Source organism: Poecilia reticulata, chromosome 14, assembly GCF_904066995.2.
Source record: "Poecilia reticulata chromosome 14, P_reticulata-male-v2, whole genome shotgun sequence".
Classification (NCBI taxonomy): domain Eukaryota; kingdom Metazoa; phylum Chordata; class Actinopteri; order Cyprinodontiformes; family Poeciliidae; genus Poecilia; species Poecilia reticulata.
This window is the reverse complement of record NC_088843.1, coordinates 10,656,056-10,677,102: the sequence shown is the minus strand read 5'-3', so window position 1 is coordinate 10,677,102 and position 21,047 is coordinate 10,656,056. Positions and strand designations below refer to the sequence as shown.

Genomic DNA, 21,047 nt, shown 5'->3' with positions numbered 1-21,047 from the left:
AACACATCAGTCATGTTCCAGGAAGCATGACTGATGTTGTTTTGTTTCTATATGAACTGTAGCTTTCTGCAGTATTTCTGGCTACAATATGACAAAATGGGAACATTAAACTTTATAGTGCATTTTTTACATTATGATAGTGTAAAAAATGTCACTTCATTTTTTTACTCTGTTTTTGATTCACGTGTCCTGCTGTTCTACAGCTGGTGACGCGGGGCTGTGAGGCGCTGGAGGTCACCCCGCTGCGCGACGGAGTGGGGCAGCCCGGCTTCCTCATGAACGAGGAGGGCTTCGTGACGGACCTGCAGAGGTTCTGCTACGCCGAGAGCGGAGGCCTGCAGCTGTGGGCTCGCGTGGTGAGGCTGTGTGGACATTCCCTGGTCCACTTGAGCCCCGAGGAGAGGAGCAGGCTTCTCCGCACGGCACACAAGATCCACATCACCGTCATCCCACCGGATGAGAACGGCAAACCTCGCAGGTTGGACAGAAGTCTTTCTACCCGTCAGAGACAGACTGTGAACCCGAGAGGCGGCCACACTGCAGGGGTCAAGGCAGCAGATGAGTTGGAGGGAGTTAGTGGGACAAGATGGTCCAGAAAAAGACAAGAGTCAGGGATAGGTCACAGCTCTCTCTGCTGCTAATGACAGTCTGTAGTCAGTTGGCCAGCAACCAGTAAATCCTTTTTAATGATGTTTAATCACACTGACACGGCCTGGCCGACTGCAACCAGGACGTTTCTGCTTAACTGACAGCGGAGCGACGGCAGAAACAGCTGTGAACAGAGTTGTTGGGATAAAGTAAGACATGATCAAGCCAGACATCTCTACTGCTTACTGCGCCAAGTAACGTCACAAAGCTGGCAGGAGAGATTTATCATATTCAACCCTGCATTACTCCTTCTGAGGCACAAAACATAAATTATCACAATTATGTGGCAGAAAGAGGCGCCTCACAGGAAATGCTCTGCTTTTGCCTTCGTTTTGTTCAATTTGTAAGTCATAATGCAATAAAGCTCGGGGGTTTTGTTCTCACGCAGTCTGTTATTGCTTTGCAGAAGTTTCTCTGAGCTCTATCAGAAAGCCATCAAGGATGCGGAGTGCAAGTCCGGCGAGGACAAGTCGGGAGTGGCCTGGGTGGTGGATGAGAGGGAAGACGAGAGGGAGGAGCAGGAGCAGAAGGTGGAGGAGGAGCAGCTGAAGGCGGACAGGGTCGACGAGGAGGAGGAAGATCAGCTCGCCGAGGATGAGCTGAAGATGGACGGCGGCGGGGGGCAAAACGAGGAGAATCCCTGCCCGCTCCTCGCACCGCCCGCCTTACCTTTGCTGAGGGCTACGTCTCTGCAGGACCAGCCAGCCAATCAGAGCGAAGAGATCAGCATCTCTCAGCTCACCCGCAGCGTTTCTCTGGAGAAGCAGCTGTCCTACACAGACACCTGTGATGAGTAAGCTTCACTAAAACTAAGAAAAACACATCTGATACATTTGTTTGCCTCATTTAGCTGCTTATTATGATTTAATTGAACTTGGATCTAGATTCATGTTTGTTTCGTAAAACAGGAAATATTTTTTTACTGTTCTGAAATACAAAAAATTCAAGGTACATTACACAATCATTTGCTGAATCATTACTTAGCTTAAAACGTAATCAAGTCATTTTTTTCCTATAAACAAAAACTTTAATTCTTCAGCTTGAACAAAGGTTAGATAATTGAAACTTGGACACATGAGGACCACTGGGTTTTCCCCAGTGCATTATTAGGCTGGCGGGCCACCAGGCTAAGCATTGCTTATTTATTTAAGTTTTTTTTTAAACGCTAAGACTTTATAGTTAGCGTTCAGCTATTAATCTTCCAATCTTTTAATAACACATGATTATCAAGTGATATATTCCAATTTCCTGTCAACTTAAAAAAAAAATTTAACTCAAAAACACGATGTGCCGCTGGATGAACGACTGCTGAGCGCCCCGACCACCAGGCTTAGCAACTTTTCTGGGGGAAACCTTGATGATCCCAAACAGAAAACTGGTCTTTCCACGAATTAAACAGATCAAATTTAAGCATCTAAGGACCTGCAGTTTGCTTAGATGAGCTGCAGATATTTTAAAATACGGAGCCGTATTGTGAAATGCGATGATAGCGCAGCAGCACCTTTGTTTTCACTGAAGCACTTATCTACGTCGTCTGCACTCTGGTCTAATTCTCATCCTCTTCAGTATCAAAGAATCTGTGTCAGCCTGTTTAATTACTTTAATCGCACTTGTCAGCTGCTGGGGAGGAAGCTCAGCAAAAAGGAAACACTCACGCAGATCATTTTGGATTCTCCTCATATTGAGTTAGATTTTTATCACCCTTTTAAAGCACAACCAAAATGATTTGACCAGACTTATCGCATGCTATTTTTGATCCTTGACAACCTAAGCTCTCCTGGAGATTAGGTTTGGTTTTAACCACTGGATTGGATCAAAAGATTTGCTTTTGTGTATTCTCCTGCCACATTTCTGCCTGATGGACAGACACGTGTACGACAACGTGACGATGAAGGAGAAACGTCACATCTACGAGAACGTCGGGGAGCTGATGGACGCCACGCCTGACCTGATCCTGGCCGTTAAGCCCAAAGTCCCCCCAGAAGACGAGCAGGTCGACCACAACACCTGAGCTGCGTTTTCCCCTGACGCATATGCAACACGTTTGATGTAAACTTTGACCTCTGTCTGCTTCTTGATTTAGTTCATGGCCACTAACTTTGGCGAGGACAAAGCTTCAGCGAGTGACTCGTCCCTGTCATCTTCCCGGCTATCGAGTGTAGACCGAGCGGAAAGAAACTCACGAGCCCTCAGTCTGCATAACTCCATCACCAAGAGTAAGGGCTTTCTTATTTCTGAGAAATAATCTAAAAACTTCATGAAGGTCGTTCAATACAGTGCAGTGTTTGTTTGTTTTTTATAGTCAAACATAAATGTTTCAAATCAACAAACCTGCAGGATTGTTTTAGTGCCGCCATATTAAAGTTTAAGGACTCAAGTTCTGACTTTGACTAGGCCACTCCAACACCTTTATTGACGTTTTTTGAGCAATTCAAAGGAGGATTTGATTGTATTACTTCCGATCAGCGTAACGCAAATTGTTTAAAGGTCAAAATAAGTCAGTGAAGCTTTTCTGCAGAGTTCATGTTTCTATTAATGATGGCAAGTTGATTCTGAAGAAACAAAAACAGCCTTATGCCTTCTCGCCACCACGATGTTTCACTGCCTCTGTAAAGGAACAAACACTTTCCAAAAACGGTGATCAGTTTTAACCTCATTCAACCACAGAATATTTTCCCAAACCTTTTGGGGCTCATCAAGATGCTTTTTTTTTTGTTTTGTTTTGTTTTTTTGTTTTTTTTTTTGCAAATGTGAGACGAGCCGAGCAGCAGCAGTTTTCATCTTGGAACTGTAACATGCGCGCCATTTATGGCCAGTCTCCTTCTTATTGTTGAATCATGTGACCTCACAGGTGAGAGCTGCAGTTCTTTAGATGCTGTTTTGGGTTGTTTTTTGACCTCCTGGATGAGGAGTTGACCCAGTCTTGAAGTATTTTTGGTCTGTGATCCAGTTGAAGGTTCACTGCTGTTTCAGTGTTTCTCCTTTTTAGGATTATGACTCTCATTGGGGTTTGCTGGAGTCCCAAAGTGTTAAACATTCTGCTGTAACCTCTTTTTTAAGCATCTGTTCTTGAGATTATTTTTATTTTGTTGCTGTTAATCTACTTCATGTGGTCAGATAATTTCTATTAAATGCTTTCTTCATTCTTTAGGTCTGGTAGTAATTGTGCTGCTGGTCAAATTTAACAAAGCTTTCAGCTGAACTCATGATTTGAAAACGAGGAAGTTTTACTGTTTCAGTTTGGACCAGGTTGGTTTGGTTAGCCATTTTCCCTTAATGAATAAAATAATTTCCTGCTCTTTACTTACATTATTTATGTTTGATCAAATCTACTTAACGGTCTGAAGCATTCAAGTGTGACAAGAAAAGCAAAACCAAAACAAATATATAAGGAAACCTTTCTCTTTATTCTGTATATTTTGGGGGTTTTCAGCAAAATGGATGACCAGTTTGAGTGAATTTAGAAAGTAATATGTGCTGAGAAACACTATGAACCCGATTATAAGTTCAAAACGAAGCTTTATCACAGCACAGCAGCAGGCACAGCAGCTCAGATGATGCCAAAATGGAACGATTACACATGTTTGCAAATCATCTCTGCCTGATTTGACCCTTAAATTCCTTTTTTTAGTCCCGTCCTGCCTTAAATCCCTCTCTTCATTATCCCCCCTGCAGTGCTCGCTGCGTCCTCTTTGTTCCTCCTCTTTCACGCACGCTGCCCGCTATGCCGCTAATCTAATATCACCCCTGCTCTGCTGCCCCGCTCCGCCACGGCCAGGAGTAAAAGGGGGGACATATGGGTGGCGGGAGGGGTGGAGTTTCAGGCGGGGCCCGCTCCCCACCCAAATCAAGGATCCCCTCTTCCTGAACCATCTGCTCTGCCTCTGCTGAGATCCTCGTTCAGCAGCCATGAGAGCACAATTGCTCATCACCTCCTCGGATTCCTCTCATTGTTTCGCAGAACGCCCGCTAACAGGAAGCCTGCAGGACTTTCAGATGCGTCAACACCACTTTAAGCTCAATTATAAAATTCAAGATGTGCTTGAGAGCTGAAATGAAACAACTGTAGGGCTTTTAGGGCAAAACACAAAACAGTTTTTTAATGTTTACTCACATAATTGAAAGAAATCTGAATTAAGTTAAGCCTTCTTCCGCCTTCTTGGTTTTGGTTTCCAGTAATCATTTACATCAAGCCTTTTATAGGCATGCCCTCAAAAACACCCTGCTCCGGATTTGGGATATCTGGCCTCAAGCTGCAGTCCAGCATCAAAGCAACACCGCCTCCTAGCGGCCGATTTCTGCCAGTGCAAGACCAGAGGCAACACAGATGCATGCGACATCTGCAGTCCCATTTCTGTCCTATATATATCCCCCACACAGCATGCTGCATATATCATGATGATAGAGCGTCACCTCTTATTTTCTTTTTGTTTTTCTTGTAGTTCTCTCTGAGACGACAGATTCGACAGATGAGGAGTGGCAGTCCATTGCTGACCTGGCGACAGCCTGCCGCAGCATCCTGGAGGCTTTGTCCAAAGAAGGTGAGGTCATGCACGGTTCATAATTTATATTTTATGTTTTTTGAAAGAGCATACCTGAAGTTAAATGCACCATAAATACAGAGAGCATCATTCCTGTGCTGTATACTTATTATTGCTGCCCTCTTGTGGTCAGTCGGCATACAGTACACGCTATGCAATAAAAAAAACAAAAACACTTTGGTGCTTTTTTTTTTTAATCATCAGAACATTTTTTGGATTAGAAATCAAATGTTTTTAATAACTAGGAAAAGATGTGAACCAAAAAAAAAGAAGTCCAAAGCGAGAACCTGACAATTTAGATTCAGATTATCCTGCTTCAGTTATCCAGAAACTCTGGGAAACAGAATATCTTCCATTATTACTGAACTAAACTGGGAATGCAGCATGCTTTCACATAAACAAAAGCAACTATATGCAAGAAGTATTTACGCCTTGTAAGGCTTTTCATATTTCTTCATATTTAAACATTGTATGATGTGAACATGGATGAGGCTATCATAAAGTATCACTTAAGTGGAAGGTGAAAGGAAAATTGTTTTCAAATTTTTGCTAACCATATTCAAGGTTTCCCCCAGAAAACTTGTTAAGGCCGGTGCTTTGGGTGCTTGAGCAGTCATTTATGCAGCGACCCTCCGTGTTTTTTGAGTTAAAATTTTTTTAAAGTTGACATGAAATTTGAAAATATCACTTAATAATTATGTGTTATTAGAAAATTAATATCTGAACACCAACTAGAAAGTCTTAAAAAAATGCTAACATTTAAAAAAAAAACTTAAATAAATAAGCAACGCTACGCCTGGTGGGGCAGCAAATAAAGCCTGGTGGCCCGCCAGACTTATAACACCCTGCATATTAGTATAAGGTTTAAAAATGTGGTGTTCATGTGTATTCAGCCCCTTTCAGTAAAATTGACAATTACCACAAGACTTTTGGGGGAATGTTTACCAACTCAAAACACCAAAAGTTTTCTTTTGTTTGTTTGTTTCTTCTCATTGCTCTTTGTCAAAAACCTTCAGCTCAGTCAGATTGAAAAGCGTCCAAAACATGATAACGTTTTCAGGGTGACGTTCAGTTTTCTGCTCTGCAGGTTGTCCATTGACTTCAGACTTGGTCTCATCTAATCAAACATAATTCCTCCATATGTTTGCTGCGTTCGCTGCATTAATGTTAGCAAAGTGCAAACAGAGCAGCTTATGCTGCAGTGCAGTTTCAGTGATGGCGTTTTTACTGCTACTCTTTAATAAAGGCCAAATTTATAAAGTGCTTGCCTAATAGTTGTTGATCGATTTTTCCGACCTGGGCTGTGAGTTTTTGCAGCTCCTTCCGAGTTTCTTTGCTTCTTTTCTGGTGAATCCTGTCTATGTCCAGCCTTTCACTTTAGGTATAGGCACATACGTCTTCATGGATTTTCATACTCGTCCCATTTTCAGATAAAGGATTGATCAGAGCTCTGTGAGATGTTAAAAGCTAGGAGTATTTTTTCATAACCTAATCCTGCATTGATGTTCTCCGTGTTTTCCTCCTTGACCTGTTTGCTGAGTTTCATCTTGACGCAGTTTGTTCAGCCATGTTCTCCAGCAAACCCCACAGTCCTTCACAGAACATTTCCATTTATTCAAAAATTAAATTACACACAGACTGGATTTTATTTAGCAGTAAGGTCACTTGTGACGAAAGTAGGTCGTACAAGATTTTACTTGGGGGTTTCGGAACAAGGGGCTGAATACAAATCCACATCACATTTTCTGATTTTTTTGTTTTTTAAAAATGTGATGCACACATTTTGGATCTTTTACATAAAATCCTGTGTGATTATAAATTAACGTGTAACAATTAGAACAAACTTAGATATCTAGAGAAACTACTCGTTACCTCAGATCAACACATTGTGGAGTACTTTTTGATTTTCTTTTGCTTTTCTTTTGTTATTTTGTTTGTTTGCATTTCCTCTAACTCATGTCAAAGCACTTTGAAATGCCTTGTTACTGAAAATGTGCCATGTAAATAAAACTCCCCTGCCTTGCCTTTTCCACGTTGTCAATGAGATGATAATGTCCTTAATGTTGTTTTTCTCAGACCGCAAAGCCGGGGATTCCTCTCAAGGTGGAGCTGATCAGACAGACGGCAAACTCAAAGACTCAAAGGACAGGTGGGTCACGACAAAACACACACAGAGTGAAGGACTTCAGCATGTCTGTATTTTCTCAACAGCCTAAGACCTCTTAATTTACTTTTAGCTTTAAGACTCGTGTGTCTACATCTACAGGACAGTTTGTTCCTGTTTGTGCTGCAGAGGACAGCAGATTGAATCAGACTTTTCCAACAAAATTCTCCTCTTGAAGAAGAACAGGCATCACGTCTGCATGATTATGAACTTTATGTAAAAGTTACGTACGCCAGCTTTAAACGTGGTGAACCTGAGTCCCCCAGCAACACAACCGTGCTGTTATTCTGCTCCTCCGAAGGGCGCAGTCATTATTTATGACTGCAGTCTTGCAGAAACGCAGCTCAGGACGAGAGCAATCACTCACTCACACTGGCTTTCCTGGTCAGACGTCGGTGATTAATGAAAATTGACCTCCGAAATGTTCCTGTTTTCATTAGAGGTAAAAGGAGCTAAGTCCTCAGCTTCGCACAGACCGCAGCACCAATCAAACAAATTAAGAAGTCTCCTTGCCTTTGTTTCTTGTAGCGGCTGACAGGAAGTTTCTCTTCCTTCATTAATGGGTTTCGTGGGCTGGGAAGCTAAATCCCTTCAGCTGTTTGCTCTTCGCCTGTTTTTGCTGCAGCGACTCTCCGGGCCACCTGGAGGAGAAGGTGTCGCAGCTGGAGGCCATGCTGAAGAAGCTGCAAGACGACCTGCAAAAGGTGCTTTGACTTCTATGAATGTTATTCTCTGTGACAGTATTTTGTAGCTCCACTAAAAGAGTCAGCAGGGAGGAGAAACGCGTTTCCTTTGCTCAGCTTCTGTCGCTTGAGCGAGAAGATTTCTGTTTGCTGATGCAGCCGTTAGAAATCCTGCCGTCGACGAGCCACTTCAGGTCCCCTGCTGACTCGCTGTAGAGATGTATTAAATTATAAAAAGAACAAAAAAACACTTTAAAAAGACGTTTATTTATTTATTATTTTGTGTACAGAAACGTTCCTGATTTTTGTAATTTTCCCCGTATTCTGCTACTTTACATGTATTTATGAGAAGTCCTGCTGTTTTTTTTCAGTACTTTCTTTCCTGCACATTTCCACCAAACATGAGTCTGTGCTGCTCTGTTGATCTTTCTTGTTGATGCCTCAGAAAACTGTATGAGATGAACTCAAAGGCTTCTTTTGGACATAAGATCCAGCTGCCTTAAAGAAAACTCAATTTCAACACAAAGTCCACTTTTCAAACTAAAAAAAATTAAAAATTAAAAAACAACAACAACAAAAAAAAAAACAACAACATGGCCTTACTCAGCAGATGGAGCTGCTTGGTCATCCAAACATAAGTGGCCCTTGTGTTGAAAATGTATTTTTGCCAATACTGTCTCTGTGTATGTCTTTGTCTGTATGATGCATGGTATTTCTCCCAATTCAATTCTATTTTGAAGTCTTTGATGAGGACTGCAACTATGACTATTTTCACTATTTACTGAAATAATGGCTATTTTTCTGAAAAATCAACCGACTCTTTACCTCTCAATGCTAATGACAGAAAAAGCTCCTCAAACACGTACACCATTAAAAGAAGTTTAATGTATAATTTTGACTATCATTGATTCATTTACAACCTTGTTTCCGAAAGAGAGAACGAGCACGCTGTGTAAAAAGTAATTTTAGAAACTGGATATAAACAGTTAACAACTTTTTACAATTTAAAATGAAGAAAAAGTTTTAATTCTTGGAAAAAATACGTGACAAAAGTGCTGAGCCATCTGTTATTTCATTATGTTTTCATGGACCATTATTCCTTTTTCATTATGTTTGAGCAGTACGTCTTTTTTCAAATTTTCCCCCAACAATCACCAGTAAAATTCAGTTCAGGTAAATATCTCCAATATCACCTCCCAAAGCATTTTGAAACATCACAGCATAAATAATCTCATGGCCAGGCTACCTCAATGTTTTGTACATGGCGACAAATTCGACTCTCAGATTTCATCTGATTTAATCTGAACAATCACAGTTCAAACAAAGCAGCAATAACCCAATAATGCCATTATTTAACAAAACTATGCAAACACACTGTTTTTGCTGATGAAGATTTACTTACCTCAGGATGCTGGATGCTCGAAAGAGAACGTAAACCTGACAGCATGACCTACTTTCTGTTTTATTTTTCACCTAATACTTATCTCACCTCCAGGGACACTCTTAGAGCATTACATTTTCATTCCAACATCGATCCAGCAAAAGTAACATACCCTGTCCTGACCCAGCAGAACTTTGTGACTTTTACAGCCTTTATTCCAATTATACACTATTGGAAATTATACGATTATTTCAAATACATATCAGGACTTGATGTCCTAAAAAATCCCCTTCATTTCCTCTTACCTAAATCTTTGAGAAATACAATCTTCAACGCAACATGGCTAGATATGAGACGGCGTCACAACCCTTGAGAATATTTTCTGTTCAACTTTTGCTCTTCTGAATTTATTTTACCTTACATATTAATTTAGGTATTGACTATTTAAATCCCCAAAGTTAGGTGTAATTAGGTATAATTCAGACACATAAGTCTGACCTCATTAAGGCAGAAACATTACACAAACTTTGCTACAAGCTACACAATTTTTTAAGCTAAATCTTTGGAAACTAACAAAGCTGGCATAATCTGACTAATACTAAAACCAAAGCAAGAGCTATCAGCTGAAGTCTTCAGTAAATTATAAACTTGTCGGGTCTTTGCTGCATTTTCTTCCTGCTGAAAATTGTTTTTATGTCTGACGCTTCCTTTCTTGTCCTCCGTTTGTCTATTTGCCTCATTTGTAGGGACACGTTGCACAGCCTGTTGTTTTGGGCAGGTGAAAGGACTAATTTTAAAAAAAAATGTGTGAAAAAAGCAGCAAAAGCCTAAAGAATAATTATAATGAGATTCAAAAAACCTGGAGAACTGCTGATTTAGTTCACTTTAAAAAAAAATTACAGTAATATTTGGCTTCCTGCAAATGAAATATGAACAATTACGTTTTCTTTTTTACTGTGATACAGTATATAGTTGTGTGAGTTCATTTTAAACCTGATGCCAACTGCATATTTTCGTGACACTGATAAAAGACTTGGCCAATCTGGTAAAAGCTTGTAGGAGTAATTAGCCGCGGCGTGACGTGATTTTTTTTAAAGGATCGGATTCTCAGCTGCATTGGCAAAAGTATCACCAGTTTAAGATGGACTTTTCTCGTAGGACATGTCCTGCATGAAGTTTTATTTTAAGGCCAACATGCTCAGTGACGTAGCATCAGGAGGACTCTTTATTGAACGAGCACAAGTAGAGATTAGGAAGGAATTAAAAATCATGTGATTCTATTGAAAAAAAAATAGTTTTTCCATTGCATTTCACACAAACAAATCATCTTTACTGAAATACTTTTAACGTAAATAGTGTGATCTCAGTAGTAGGTTGACTCTGTTCACTTGATCTGCTGTGCGCTTCATTATTATGGCCTTTTTGGAAGAAACCAGTTAGAGGTCTGGTTTTCCGTCTCCCTTTCAGGGAAAACCAGACGAGTGCACTGCACTGTAAAACATTTGAATTTGGTTTAACTTGAAAATGAAAGTCCATCTGCTGCCTTGCAAATTCAATTTAATTGGTTTTAACTCAGAAATTAAAGTTCATGAATTTGATTTAACAAGAGATGAGTTGTCTAAACGTTTTTTTTTTAAGTTAATCTTGAATTGTGACTTTTATCTTAAAGCTGCCATTTAAATCAAATAATTATTTCACAATGTGCAAGAAAAAAACAGCACACATTTGTCTATTATTTTCACTCACAATATAAAGTTAAAATAACTACTTATTCTACGTTAGAGTAATTTAAATTCTTGTTTCAAATTGCATCAACAAAATTTCTGATCTTTTCATGAATTTTATAAAACATCAGAATTCAGTTCATTTACTGTGAACAGGACATTAAAATAAACATGTTCCTTAACAACACAGCAGTCAGATCAATGTAACACACTTTCATCTCAGGATGAAAAAACAAAAACATGCCACTAAGCATTCTGGGAAATAGTTTTTCAGTTTTTTTAAGTGCGAACTCGGAAACTCTAGTTTATTCAACTCTTAGAATAAAAGTTAACACAACTTACTACTGTAAGTTTCTCTTTCACAAAGCTCACACATTTAGGTTCAAAATCTAAAACTGGCTAAATTTATTTGACTTAAAGAGTAGAAGACTGTAGACACGACTAAATGCAGCTCAAATGTTTTACAGTTGGAATAGCAGCATTATGATGTGGGATTTCTTTCTTCTTTTCTTTCTTTTCACAAATGCATACCATACTTTTCTGATCTTTTATTTATAAACATTTGAAATCCTGTTCTCTTTATACACTGCGTAAAATCCACAAGGACATAAACTGTTATTTATGGCTGTAATGTGTGAAGAAGTTCAATGGATGTGATTTTTTTTTTTCCTGTTAATTTCAAAGGTTTGGCATCAAGTTAAAAATGAATTGAAATGATCTTACGTCTCAATTTTGACATTTTAGAGCATTACGTATTTATATAACATATTAAACTGATGTTCTGTTTCTATTTACCTTTTACACAGTGGGCACACAAGGTTTGTATGATTAACTTAATGTGATTATTTGCTGCTTTTCCCTGTTTTGCAACAACAGAATCAATCCAAACATCACCTGGGACTCCGGAAATGTTTGATTTTGCTCGTCCGCTACTAATCAGTCTTGATGTTTGGTGAATGCAAAATAACAATGAGAATGTCCGATCATGAAAATAATCATTAGTTGCAGCCCTGTGCACATTGTGACTGATAAGGTGCTTGCTCATCTGACCGTCAGCCCACAAAGAACTGATTTAATAAACAATATGCAACAGTAAAAGTCAGCAAAAGCTTGGTTGTTTTCGTCTGGTATCTCGAATCAAAACAAAATCTCTCCCGTCAGAGAACTGATCGGATCGGCTGATTGGCGCTTTGGGATTGCGAGTTTATTCCTCCTCGCTGCTGCTGCTGTGCGTCTCTGCTCTTGACTGTCGCGTCTCTTGTTTGCACACGCCCGCGAGCTTCCTCCGAGCCATCACTGTACCTGTCGCCACCCACCTCTCGTTCCTGCCACAGCAATCTGAGCGACAGCTTCTGTTCTCTGTTGTGTGCCGATGTTTTTCAGGAGAAAGAGGACAAGGCGGTGCTGCAGGCCGAGGTGCAGAGCCTCAGGCAGAACAACCAGCGGCTGCAGGAGGAGTCGCAGAGCACAGTGGCCCGCCTCATCAAAGTCACTGAGCTGCTGTGCAACGTCAACAAGCCCTGTTAGGTCCCCATGATGCAAATCCCGCTGAGCGCCTCCATGCCCAACAACGTTCTTTGATCGTGTATAGATAGCTGCAAAAGTAAACACACAGGCAAGTGTGGTCCTGCCTGCTGGGGAGGAAGTATGCAAAAGAGACAAAAAAAAAAAAAAAGTATAGACTGACCTTCACAGGCTGCTGTAGAGTGCTTCTCTTGGTGTGTGGGTGTGTGTGTATGCGTGTGTGTATGATTGTTTTTCTTGCTTCAAATACTTGACAAGCTCTGCTAAGTAGCACTTACAGGAGAGGTTTCAATTAAGACAGACAGACAGACACTGCATAGCATGCTTTGTGGTGTCTAATGGACAAAATGACCAAAAGTGTATAAAACATAGTAAGCAGTATCAGCGGTAATATATGTGAACAGTAGTGAAGCTACATGTAGTCGCAGGGTCTGAGTGTGTTTTCTGCCTGGCACTGACAGGAAGGTTGGCCTGAAATTAAAACACACATGAATATTTGAATTACTGCAGGCGGCCTTCTACTTAGAAACATGTAACGATGCTCACTGAGGGAGGTCTGTTACGTAAGGACATTATCCTCCATCTTCACTTCTTAGTCGTACTGTATTTAGGCAATTCTGCTTTTAGGAAACAAAGCTGGAAAATAAGGGGACTGAAAACAGAGATTCAAGCTGCTTGTTTCTTCTGGGGTGTTTTTCTTTTTTTTTTGGGAATTGAAAAAAAAAAAAAGCAGCATAAAACTCAGACTCTGGCAGGAACGAACTGCTTCAGCTTCCTTCCATGACTGCCTGTAGCTGTTTTATCTTCTAACCTCACTATTGTAGCAGCCATAACTGTAGAAGATCGCCTCCTGCTGGCCTGAACTGCAGCTCTTATTTTTCAGCCCGCAAAATAGCTTTAGGTGTGAGAACGAGCAACCTGGACTGATGGTGAAATAATGCAGAAAACTGTATTTAAAGACATTTTTGTTTGTGTTTCATTGTTTTTGTTTTGTTTTCTGATGTAACTATTCGGGTAATTGTTTGCTTTAGCTGGAGAGTGGCAGAAGTGCATTGAAATGTCCTTAATTAGAGATGCACCAAAAAAAAAACGATTCACCAAACTGTGATCACAATCAAATGAGTTTGATATTTACCAAACTTGACTGGTGACCAGCCTGTTAAAACCTCAGAAATGCAACATTTTTCCAATCAACGAATGCAGCTAAGGGCTAACAGATCTCACTAGCATCACTCTTCAGTGTGGAAGTTGTCACTGACCGAATGATAATCAAAGTTAACTATTGTCAGTGTCAACGAGGCGTTTGAAAGTAGGCGGAGGAACCGCAGAGGTACAGGAAGCTGTTTAAAATGGAAACGTGACATCTGGTGCTTGCATTTCACTCCACTATGGTTGTTTTCAAACTCGACTTTTTTGGGCGCAAAAATGAGCCGTTTGCTATGAAAGGTCGACTCACAAGAGGAATGTTGTTTCAAGCTGATAAAATGTTAAACTGACTAAAGCTCGACATCAGTCGGAAGTTTTATTGTTTGTTTTATTAATTTGAGCTTTCAGCCTGTCTGTCAGGGAACATGCTGGATTTGGAAATGTTGCCAGCGGAAATTTCTGATTTCAAATTGGTGTCTGCTCTCCCCGGCGCTGTGGTTCTCAAACTAAAACCTGCTGATGCCGCGTTTATTTCACCTCTTAAGTCAGAACTCGGAGCTGGGAATGTAATCAAAGACAACCACAAGTTTCAAGCTGAAAAAGCAGCTTGATTTGCTTGTTGTAACCACGGTTACTGCTTGTGGCAACGCAGTATAAACAACAACATGTTCGTATATAATTTGCCGCTACGTGTTCACTTGAGGAGGTTGTGATGCAGTTTTAAGAAAATCCATGTCATCAGAGGCGCAAATAAAGTCATTTTTATTGCAGCTGCTGGTGGATTTTATATGCAATTAAGGCGACCATTTTGTTTTCAGAGGCCGGAGCTGTTGAGACACCTCAGTTTCTGACTTGTAATTCTAATTTAACGGCCTGTTTGTTAATCTGTCTGGCTTCAAACTGATTTTTCAACGTCTGTGCTCTGGATGAGAAAGAAAATGTTTCTTTGTTGTTTTTTTATGACAACACATCAAACTGAAAAGTACAATTGCTGCTGCACTATTTTAAAACGTCATTTTGTGTGGAAAAACTTAGTAATGTCTACTATCTGTAACAGTAATTGCTGTTTTTATTCTAAAACGTTTGAGAATCACCGCTATAGGGAATGCATAGAGGCTGCTGTTCGCATTTATGTTCATCGTCATAAAATTAAAGACATTTTTAAACATCAACACTAATTTTCGGCTGTTTCAAAGTGGCAGACAGGAGGACAGCTCCCAGAAGAGACTGATTTTAGTAATGCTAGCCATGCTAACCCAGCTAATCAACTAATCAATCAAGTTTATTTGTATATTTCAGCAACAAGGCAGCTCAAAGTGCTTTACATCGTAAAAACGCAATTAAAATTCAACAAATGAGAAACCAGATAGATGTTACATTTTAAAATGATTAAAAATATCAATATACATTGGTTGGTCAATGTTCAATTTATTGTGGTTCAAAAGCAACTCTAAACATGCAGGGTTTTAGCCTTGATTTAAAGGAGCTCAGGGTTCCAGCTGCTTCGCAGTTTTCTGGACGTTTGTTCCAGATTTGTGGTGCATTGAAGCTGAACGCTGCTTCTAAATGCTAATTGTTAATTTATGATTGTTAATGTTAAATGGCTTCTCTCTCACACACACACACACACGCACTGGGATCTTTTTTCTACTTTTGATTATTAATGACGACTCAAAGCAGAAAAGTTTGACGACGCAAAACCATAATTTTCTCAACGTTTTGTCACGCTAACGTTTCTGAGTTTGACCCCCCACTACGTACCTTCACTCAAACATTTCCTCCATTTTGGTTGGCGGGTTTTTGTTGCTTTGTATTTTCTACAATAGTGAAGATTAGTGTGGTTTAATTCTGTTCCCTAATTCCTTCTGGTTGATATAGTTTGACTTTAAAATTTGACTTTAAGTCATTGGTTGTCAAAGCGGTAATAAATACCCTTCTGTTGTTCAGGAGCCATTTTGTTCACAAAACAGTCGACTTTAAAGCAACCAATATCCTAAAGGTACGAAATGCCCAACTGACCGGCATTCTCCACTCACAGCAGGAAATCTAAAGGTAGCTATTTTGAGGAGTCCTTTTTCGTATATATTCTCATACGATAGTTTTTAAAGAGAAACTGGAAGTTGACCATAGTTATCCAGTCGGTGCATCTCTAACCTAAATGTACGCTTGTGTGCTTACGTGTCATTCCTGCACCTTTGCTTCTGTTAGTGTAACACTGGACATGCCACACACCGAACTCCATTCAGCCTAGCCTAAAATTATAAGATTATATCTTGGTCAACATAAGAAGGTGCATAAGATCTGAACTCCAGCCCTGATGCTCACCTTCCCTCATTAATGCATCTCCACTGCTGATGGAGTCGGTGTGTTCAGAGTTGGACTGCCAACAAACAACCGACCCACAAACTGATAAACTGAACTCTCACAAACACACACACACACACACACACATAAAAAAAAAGCGATGCAAAACATCACTCAAGACTGCTGTTTCTTTTTTTTATTTCTTGTACAAACTTCCTGTAATTTTCTTTTAGAGTCACTGTGAATAACTGGTACCAGCATACGAGGAGTGAGTTAGGAAGCTAAACGTCGGTGCACTGAGCATGCTCTCCTTTTTGCAGGACGATTGGCGCTAATCGGAGGCTCCGTTATTTAAAGGGAGTGGCGTACGAGGGGAAAGACCTGTTTTACTGTGTCTTGTATATTTATTTAGATTGTAGGAGACTCTGGTCGAGCATGACAACGTGCCAAGCGACTTCCAAGCCTCCCCTGCTGTATGTGTGTATGTATTAAAAAAATGTAACGTATTAATAATGCAAATGTGGACTTTCTTGTAGCTGTTCAAACTGGATTGAAGGTGTAAAAAAAAAAAAAAAAAGGAAAAAAATAAGAAATGTGAACTATGGTGGAGAAAACGTGAGTTATAAACTTTGCTTTACTTTTCTAGACAACAAATTGCTATGATGTAAAATGAAGTGATAATTGCTGAGACATAATGTAATTATAAGTGATAATATTATTCTGGGATTGAATTATTTAACAACTTGAATATGGTCATCGGGTATGCCTTAATGAATGGATTCTCTCTTCCTTAATGGAACTGGTCTAACTGGTCATACTGGCATAATGTGAAAGCTTACTCTTGACTTTGTGCCTACCTTTGTTTTGTTGTTGCTTTATCCTTTTACATTTGGTTGCACTTACTGGTTTTATATTATTATAATATTTTTTATATAATTTAAAGCAGATTTTTATTTTTATTTTTTGGCAAATGAACATTTCCAGGACCATCACAACATCTGGCTTTTCATTTGGTGTGATGAAAAGTCATCGGGTGCCACGTTTGAAGTTCAGATTGTTTAAAAAAAATAAAATACTTTTCTTTTTTTTTTTTAAGAAAAAGTAAATTTAAAAGGAAACGGTCCTGAAAATGATGGTTGAGTGGAAATGAATGGGTTGTGCTTCCTCACAAGGTATTTAAATGTTCCTGTATGAGTTGTTTATGGAAATAAAACAATAAAAATGAATAAAACTAGGAGGAAAAAGTGAAGGATTTGGGCATCACATGCACTTTCTTGACCTAAGTTGGAAGTGCAGCAGGTTAAACCTAGTTACATGTAAAGTCTATACAGATGCTTGACAAATACCCCCAAAGCAGATTATACTAAGACATTTGTTTAGCTGACTTTGAGATATGATGGAGTGATTGTGGAGGATGTTTGTCGTTCTTAGATTAGTTGGGGGGGGGAAAAATCTAGCAGGTTTGGAGTTTTAAAAAAAATGAAATAAAAGCATCTAATTACAGGTGGCTATAGATCTCCAGAACCTAAGATGTACTGTTTATGTAATTTAAGTGAATCTTTAGTTTTCATCTGTTCACCCTGTGGCTCTGTTTACTTTTCATGAAGCAGAGAATAATTAAAACACAAGTTTAAACAGCTACTCACTGATTTCATATCGTTTCTGAGATTGGAGTTTGTTTGTTTGTTGTTTTGTTTTTTTTACGAGTTTTGAGAGGAGTTGAATGAATTTATCTGGACGTTACGTCTGCAGCCGGTGAAGGTAAAACAGAAACGAAAGCAGCAACAGAGAAAGAGAGAGAGAGAGAGAGAGAGAGGGAAGTCGGACTTAGCTTCTGAAAGCAACAAGATGATTGGTGTCAAAGGTCACGGCTAAATCCGATTTGCTGAAAAGAATAGAACATAAAAGTAAGTTGACGCACTGGAAGAAACACGAGATACATAACCACACATCAAATGGGGTAACGCTGCATTTTACTAACATTGTTAGATAAATTTAGAAAATACTCATGCATGGCTGATATGACGATCTTGAGTAAAAGTAACACGATACGAGGAAGTTTAAGATTTTAAGCAAAAATGTGAAGAGTTTTCCATTGTAATGGTTAAATAACATCGATCATTGTAGTTATAAAAATCATTTTTTAGTTTTTGGATTCGAAGAAAATATATGTCGGCACAAAAGTTTGTAGTAACTTGCAAATAAACCTGCTTATTTGTAGATTCACATTTATAGCAAGCTGATGGTTGCTTTCCAGAGACGTTTCTGGTCATGTAGCGTTTTTCTTTTGTTTTTTTTTTAACGTAGCAGGCTCCTTTCTGCAGGCCGAACAGCTGTGTGCAGCAACATGAGGGGGAGGGGCAGCACTGCGTCACTTTAATTCATGGACCCATTCTTAAAATTATTCTTCATAAATAAGATGTGAATTTACCTCACTTGGATAAACGGTACAAGTCATGCAATGAGTTAAAATAAATTATTTGATCAGATTTAATCCACTTTATTTTCTGTTGAAGCTTGAAAAGTCCTGGCCAGAATGAATCTTGATCTTGTTACAACACAGAGTAAAGGTTAATACACACTCAGTGAGAACAGAGGAGGAATGAGAACAACACTTCAAACTTCACATGAAAGTCCTCATAAGTCCCTCAGAGGCTAGCTCTGAGCTTTTCTCAGAGGAATAATGTATTTGTATTAATGTTATTTGTCAGACACCACAAAAGAAAAGAAAAGAAAAAACAGTTACCAATTCATTTTGCAAGCTGCAAAAGACGAGAACATACTTTTCATAAGATCATGAGGAGATGAATGTGAAGGGGTCTTCCAGAGAAACAAAAGCAGATAAACCAGAAAGCAGGTCCTTAGTGGTAATTTAAAACAAATAAATTGATTTAAAAGCACAATATTTGCCCTTCGTTACACACGCGGCTTCCAGCAGCATCGTCTTTTAGCATCTTCCTTCAGTCACAAGAGGAGCGTTGGCTACGTGTGTTTGGGACAAAATGTTTTGTTTACATTTTTAAGAAAGACAGAAATCCACAACAAAGTTTCTGTCATCTTTGTTTTTGGATATTTGCTCAAAGAAGAGATAAATGAGCATCCAGTAGCTCAAAACCAGCTTTAAAAAACCCTGCACTACTTTAAAGATCACAATTTGACACAATTTGGCGTGAAGCTAAATAAGAGCTTCATAGTCATAATTACTGCATTTGGATTATTTTAGATTTAAAAAAAATAATAATCAACCTGCTGTAATGTGAATTTATTCAGTAAGCAGCGGTGATTCTTTGAAACTAAATCTGAGGTTTGAATTTGTCCCACAGCTGAAGTGAAACCACGTGGCAGCGCAAAGCAGGATTTAAACACTCTTATCTCTCCACAATCAAGCTGCATTATAGTCCAAATCTGATTTCTCACTTCTCTGCATAACACACTACAATTTTCAATCAGTTTTTGTGTGTGTGTGTGTGTGCGTGTGTTATTTTGGATGTTTTGATAATATCCAGTTGAATTCTCTTTGGTTTCTAAAGTCATAGGAAAGAAAAAAAATTCACTTAAGAAACAGAAGCTATTGTGTGATCCAGACCAATATTTCACTGTCAGTGAGGAAAAATGAGGTTTAGAATGTCAGGATTTTTAGTTTGAAACTTTAAATTTTCCTAAAGGTAACTTTCACACAGTCACACAGAGACCAGGATGTATTGATCAAACTTTAGACATCTATATACTAACTACTAACCCAGGAACCTGATTCTTCCACTCAGGTTAATTTTGTCTCTGTTTTTTGTGCATTTATTGGATCTTTTGCTCTTTTATCACTTTTAGTTATTTCCCTCTGTAGTAAATTATTCAGCAGCTGTTCCTAATCACCTGATTTACTCACCTGCATTCAGTATCATTCTTCATTCTATATAAATTCACTGGCTTCTATTTCCTTGTTGCCCTGGTTCCTATAAATCCATCCACTTATCCACCCTCTGTCATTTGATTCCACCTAGATGACACCGAAACATAACATTATCTTTACAGTTTTCTCATGTACACTATCCACACTTCACTAACATTCAAAGTATCACAAAAAAACCAAAAACAAAAAAAGTTTACAATTTCTGTATTCCTGCTGTTACGCAAAAGCACGGTGCGATTTTCAGGGCGATAACGATGTTTTTACTTTTTTTTTTTTTTTTTTCTTCAAGCCCTGACTAAACACAGTGTCATCTCACTGAAACCGATGAAGCGCCAGATAAGACGCGTTCATTTTCCAAAGCTTGTTCCGTGATCACAATACAGCGCAAAAAAAAACATCACACAAAACATTTCCCAGGACTTTGTCCGCTGGAAAGCTTTTCTAAACACCCGCCGGAGAAAAACACTCATCTTCCAGCGGCTGACACCAGGAGGACAGCTGATGACAACAATGCACCGGTTCATGTCTTTATTTGGGGTGGAAGCGCTGGAGTCCTCGCTCCGAGCTGCTTAAGTGCTTAGAGGCAGCTCGACTCATCCCTGTTCTGTAAATACAGAGGTAATGTGTTGGTGTGTGAGCGTGTGTTTACACTCCCGGGTCACGGGGTTGTGTTTTACGTTTTAAATGGCCAGACCACTGTTGCCCCATTTACAAGAAATAGATGAGGATTGATGAAAGTCCGCCTGCAGCATCTCTTCACTTCGCAGCTCCTACCATAAATAAGGCGGGAGATTTTGGCGCCAGATTTCAAGGCTTACAAAGAGAACACCTCGACTGTTTAGCCAAAAGATCCTCTGGTGTTCAGGAATGTCTATAGAAGTTTATTTAGCTGGACTAATGAAAGCTAAAGGTTAGCATGAAAACCAGGATTGCGCTTTGGGGAAACAGCAGAAATAAATGCTGAGTTTATGGTGGGAGGGTTTAGTTAAACTGAGAAACAATTTGTAAAGAGCGGCTTGTGCGTT

At 39.3% G+C, this 21,047-nt stretch overlaps 1 protein-coding gene across 5 annotated transcripts in view; it reads left to right on the top strand.

Annotated features, from left to right (window-relative positions):
- sipa1 (signal-induced proliferation-associated 1) overlaps positions 1 to 17,756 on the top strand; it is a 53,029-nt gene extending 35,273 nt beyond the window's left edge. For 4 of the 5 annotated variants that reach the window (XM_081615159.1, XM_008427709.3, XM_081615160.1 and 1 more), the window contains 8 exons: positions 204 to 478; positions 1,055 to 1,441; positions 2,515 to 2,641; positions 2,732 to 2,864; positions 5,091 to 5,189; positions 7,266 to 7,338; positions 7,979 to 8,057; positions 12,525 to 17,756. In XM_081615159.1, coding sequence (XP_081471285.1) covers positions 204 to 478; positions 1,055 to 1,441; positions 2,515 to 2,641; positions 2,732 to 2,864; positions 5,091 to 5,189; positions 7,266 to 7,338; positions 7,979 to 8,057; positions 12,525 to 12,668 — 1,317 coding nt within the window. In that variant the 3' untranslated portion in view covers positions 12,669 to 17,756. Of the gene's footprint in view, positions 1 to 203; positions 479 to 1,054; positions 1,442 to 2,514; positions 2,642 to 2,731; positions 2,865 to 5,090; positions 5,190 to 7,265; positions 7,339 to 7,978; positions 8,058 to 11,947; positions 12,240 to 12,524 lie in introns of those variants that run through there. The other variant, XM_081615162.1, reaches the window with a different exon arrangement.
- Positions 17,757 to 21,047: the final 3,291 nt, after the last annotated feature.